General features: G+C 32.2%; 1 protein-coding gene across 1 annotated transcript; it reads left to right on the top strand.

The window, feature by feature from the left end:
* Positions 1-1625: 1625 nt before the first annotated feature.
* On the top strand, positions 1626-3567 carry LOC119664174 (G2/mitotic-specific cyclin-B-like; the record flags this gene model as incomplete). The annotated part of the gene is made up of 4 exons (XM_038073714.1): positions 1626-1883; positions 2088-2224; positions 2354-2610; positions 2666-3567. Coding segments are annotated over exons 1-4 (1338 nt in total), but the record flags the coding sequence as incomplete, so codon positions are not given.
* Between the last annotated feature and the right edge of the window lie 245 nt (positions 3568-3812).

The raw sequence follows: 3812 nt of genomic DNA, 5'->3' as shown, positions 1-3812 counted from the left end.
TAATTTAATAATAATTAATACATAAATTTAATTTCCGAAATCAATGAAAATATGTATTTTTGTAGAACGATGTCATGAGCAATGGTGAATTACGATAACAAAATTTTGAATTTTGAATATAGCCAAATCAGACCACACACCTGTTTTGTATATTCTCAAATATTCTTTATCAATAGATTTTTTGCAGTGCACTTATGTAAATATTTATTTATTTATTTATTTATTGCACTTATTATTTTTGGTTAAAAGTTTTTAAATTTATTTATTTATTTATTAAGGACGTGTGCGAGTTAGGCTAAGTTGCATTCTAAATGAGGGAAATTCTAAGTTGTGTCGATAATGTAGTGACCTGTCGATACGTGTTGATAAATGGCAAAATGTGTGCAGTGCAAAAAATCCCAAAAAATCTCCCATTTGGTTTAGCATCAACTTAGCCTAACTCGCACACGACCTAAATATATAAATATCTTGGCCCCCCGTGCGACTAGTAGAGTAACATTTGCATGACTTTCTTATTAGGTTCTGATTAGAACATAGGACGTGTGCGAGTTAGGCTAAATTGATGCTAAACCAAATGGGAGATTTTTTTGGATTTTTTGCACTACACACATTTAGCCACTTATCAACACGTATCGACACATCACTACATTATCGGCACAACTTAGAATTTCCCTCATTTAGAACGCAACTTAGCCTAACTCGCACACGACCATAATAGTATTGAAATTTAACAATTAAAAATAAAAATATAATTTATTAATTAATTCAATTATTCTACAACTGGTTTATGATTTCGTTTTAATATAAACACAGCAAGTAAAATTGTTAATAAAAGCTTTCATAGCAAAAGTAACAAAACTCCAGAAATATATGCGAACATAAGAAGTCAAGTACGGCTTTGAATCAGTTGATTAAGGTGCGCTGATTCTGAGCTTCACATTTGGCAGGACCCGAGTTCGATTCCTGGTACTTGCAGTCTCAAAAATAATTATTTACAAATAATTTTATACAAGAATTATTTCCTAGACCACTGATGATGGGTATTTGGCAATACTCGAAACAGTTGTATGGTCAGCCAAAAATTCAATTGATTAAAATAATATAAAAAATAAAATTTTTGTTATTTTAGTTCACTACTGTTCGAAAAAACCTCTTTATTAAATATCTTATAAAATTTTCACAATTGTAGCACCTAATTTACCTAACTTTTATCTAATTTACCATACTCGAAATAAATATTAACATTTCTTCCCATACCGACACAATTTACCATATCCCTCAATTTACTATCAATTTATTCGAACTCGCACTAGGCCTAAGTAATGTTTTTTTGTTTTTAATTTATTAATTTTGATTAATATTTATTTTATTAATAACTAATATTAATATAATATAATTTATTAAAGGCGGTTTAAGCATTTTCACTAAAAGAATAATGAAATTCAAAGGTAATTCATGCACCAAAAAGAATTTGTTTGCCTCACTACAGCGTTTCCTTTCTTGTATATTACTTTTTGGTCAGAACGATTTTCAATTCTAGACGAAAAACGCTGAATTCGCCTTCGTCGTTGAATTATATTTAACGAAAAATAAAAGCGCGGCGAACATTTTAAACCATTTGCTTCAAAACGATTTTGCAACGGCAGAGTAAGCATCGATAAGAGTAAATTGGAGTTGAAGCGTATTTCGTGTGATATATTAAAAGAAATCTTGACTTCCTTGTGTTATATGTTTTATATTTGTTTAAACTTTAATTAATCAACTCACAAAAGCTATATATAAATTTTATATAGATCTATAAAATTTAAGTTAAACGGAATTAGTAAATAAAACTGGTCAAAATGAGTGCAATTATTGGAGTAACAAAAATTAACATCGACGAGGTAAGTGAGGTTTTATTTATTCACCGAGAAGTGATGGCGACGCCATTACGTTCGCACCGATAAATCCCGTTTGCCTCAACTCACATATTTTTTATTGCTTGCGGTACATAATTAAATATTGATTGCGGTATATTTGCGCTAAAGAATATGAGAAATAAACAATAAAAGAAGTATCTGAAATACCGTTTGTAAATTGTTTTGCAGAACGATGCAGAAAAATACAACAAAACTAAAAAGGCTCAATCAGCGGTCGCTGATAACTTGAAGCGCGCTGCATTGGGTGATTTGCAAAATCGTGCGGTGTTGCGTCCAACTTCTGGAAAGGATGCTGTACAAAAAAGGTAAGTCACTCTCGATCGAAGTATGTAGCCGTAAGTAGTTAAAAAACGGCAAGCAGAAATTTCATTGCATTTATAGGAAAAAAATTCGGTTTTTAAAATATTTGTCTTCCTGATTTTTAATACAAACAGTACGGCGAACGCTAAGCTACAGGGTGCCTTGCGCGGTACGAAAGCACGTGTTGATAGTAATTGGAAGAAAACAACATTGACCAGTTCTACAACCAACGTGGCTCAATTGGAGAATAATAATGCGATAACCCAAGCCATACAACGCAGAGTTGTAACTCGTTCAAGTTCTGTGCGCGTGAACACCAATGTTCCTGTCGAGCAAAAACCTAAGACGTTGCCCACAAAGGCGGTAGAAAATAAACAAGCAAAGTTGGAAGGTAATATATGGAATTGCTTGACTTTTAGGTAATGCACTTATACGTTTAATTCTAGTTGCCAAAGTAAGAACCACAAAGGTTGTTGAAAAAGCCCAATTAGTTTCCATTTTGCCTAAATTACGTAGGGAAGATAGTCAGTTATCGCAAATATCACTGAATAAAATAAAAGCTGCCATTTTGCGTGATGCAAACAAGGTAATGAACCAGAATTGTAAACCCACAGCTACAGCTAAAGTAAACGCACAACCAGCAAAAACTGAAGTAGAAAATGCCGTTGTTAATAACATCGCTAAAGAGGTCAAGGAGAAAGAGGAAATGCCTTTGCAAGACCCCATATTATTTAAACCTTTATCGCATTCCACAAAACTATTAAGTGATGTCGAAGATATAGATGCAGACGATACCAATACCTTGATACTTCTCTCAGAATATGTGAACGACATATATGATTATCTGTATAGTTTAGAAATCGAACTCCCTATAGCAAAATATCATCTTGAAGGCCAGGAGGAGGTTTCTCCCAAAATGCGTGGAGTACTTGTAGATTGGATAAATGAAGTACATTTGCAATTCCACCTGGTACCTGAGACATTCCAAATGACGGTAGCTATCATTGATCGTTATTTGCAAAATGTTAAGGATACGAAACGTTCACAATTGCAACTTGTTGGAGTAACAGCCTTGTTCATTGCTACCAAATATGAGGAACTGTATCCTCCTGCTTTAAGTGATTTTGTATATATTACCGATGATACGTATAATGCTAAGCAGATTTTACAAATGGAATTAAAAGTTTTCAAAGCAATCGATTGCAATTTATCACGGCCATTGCCAATACATTTCTTACGTCGCTATTCAAAAGCTGCCAAAGCTGAAGACAGTCATCATACAATGGCTAAATATTTTTTGGAACTAATTTTGATTGAGTATGAAATGGCATCCTACAAGCCATCTGAGGTTTGTAACAATTTTTTTTATATTATTATTATCATTATGATATTATTGGACACTATGATATTATTGGATATAACCGGATATATAATATCCGGTTATAACTATATTTGTTTGGTTTTTCATTTTTATTCGTTTTTGTTTATTTTCTATTTTTCCTTTTTCGTTTTTCTTTGTTTTTTCTTTTTGGGTTTTCTTTATTTTGCCTTTTTGGTTTTTTTTGTTTTTCCCTTTTTTTTTTTTTTATTTTT

This window comes from Teleopsis dalmanni, unplaced genomic scaffold, assembly GCF_002237135.1.
Source record: "Teleopsis dalmanni isolate 2A unplaced genomic scaffold, ASM223713v2 unscaffolded_contig_1521, whole genome shotgun sequence".
Taxonomy (NCBI): domain Eukaryota; kingdom Metazoa; phylum Arthropoda; class Insecta; order Diptera; family Diopsidae; genus Teleopsis; species Teleopsis dalmanni.
Note: the sequence above shows the minus strand (reverse complement) of the source record. Positions and strands in the feature narration are given on the sequence as shown.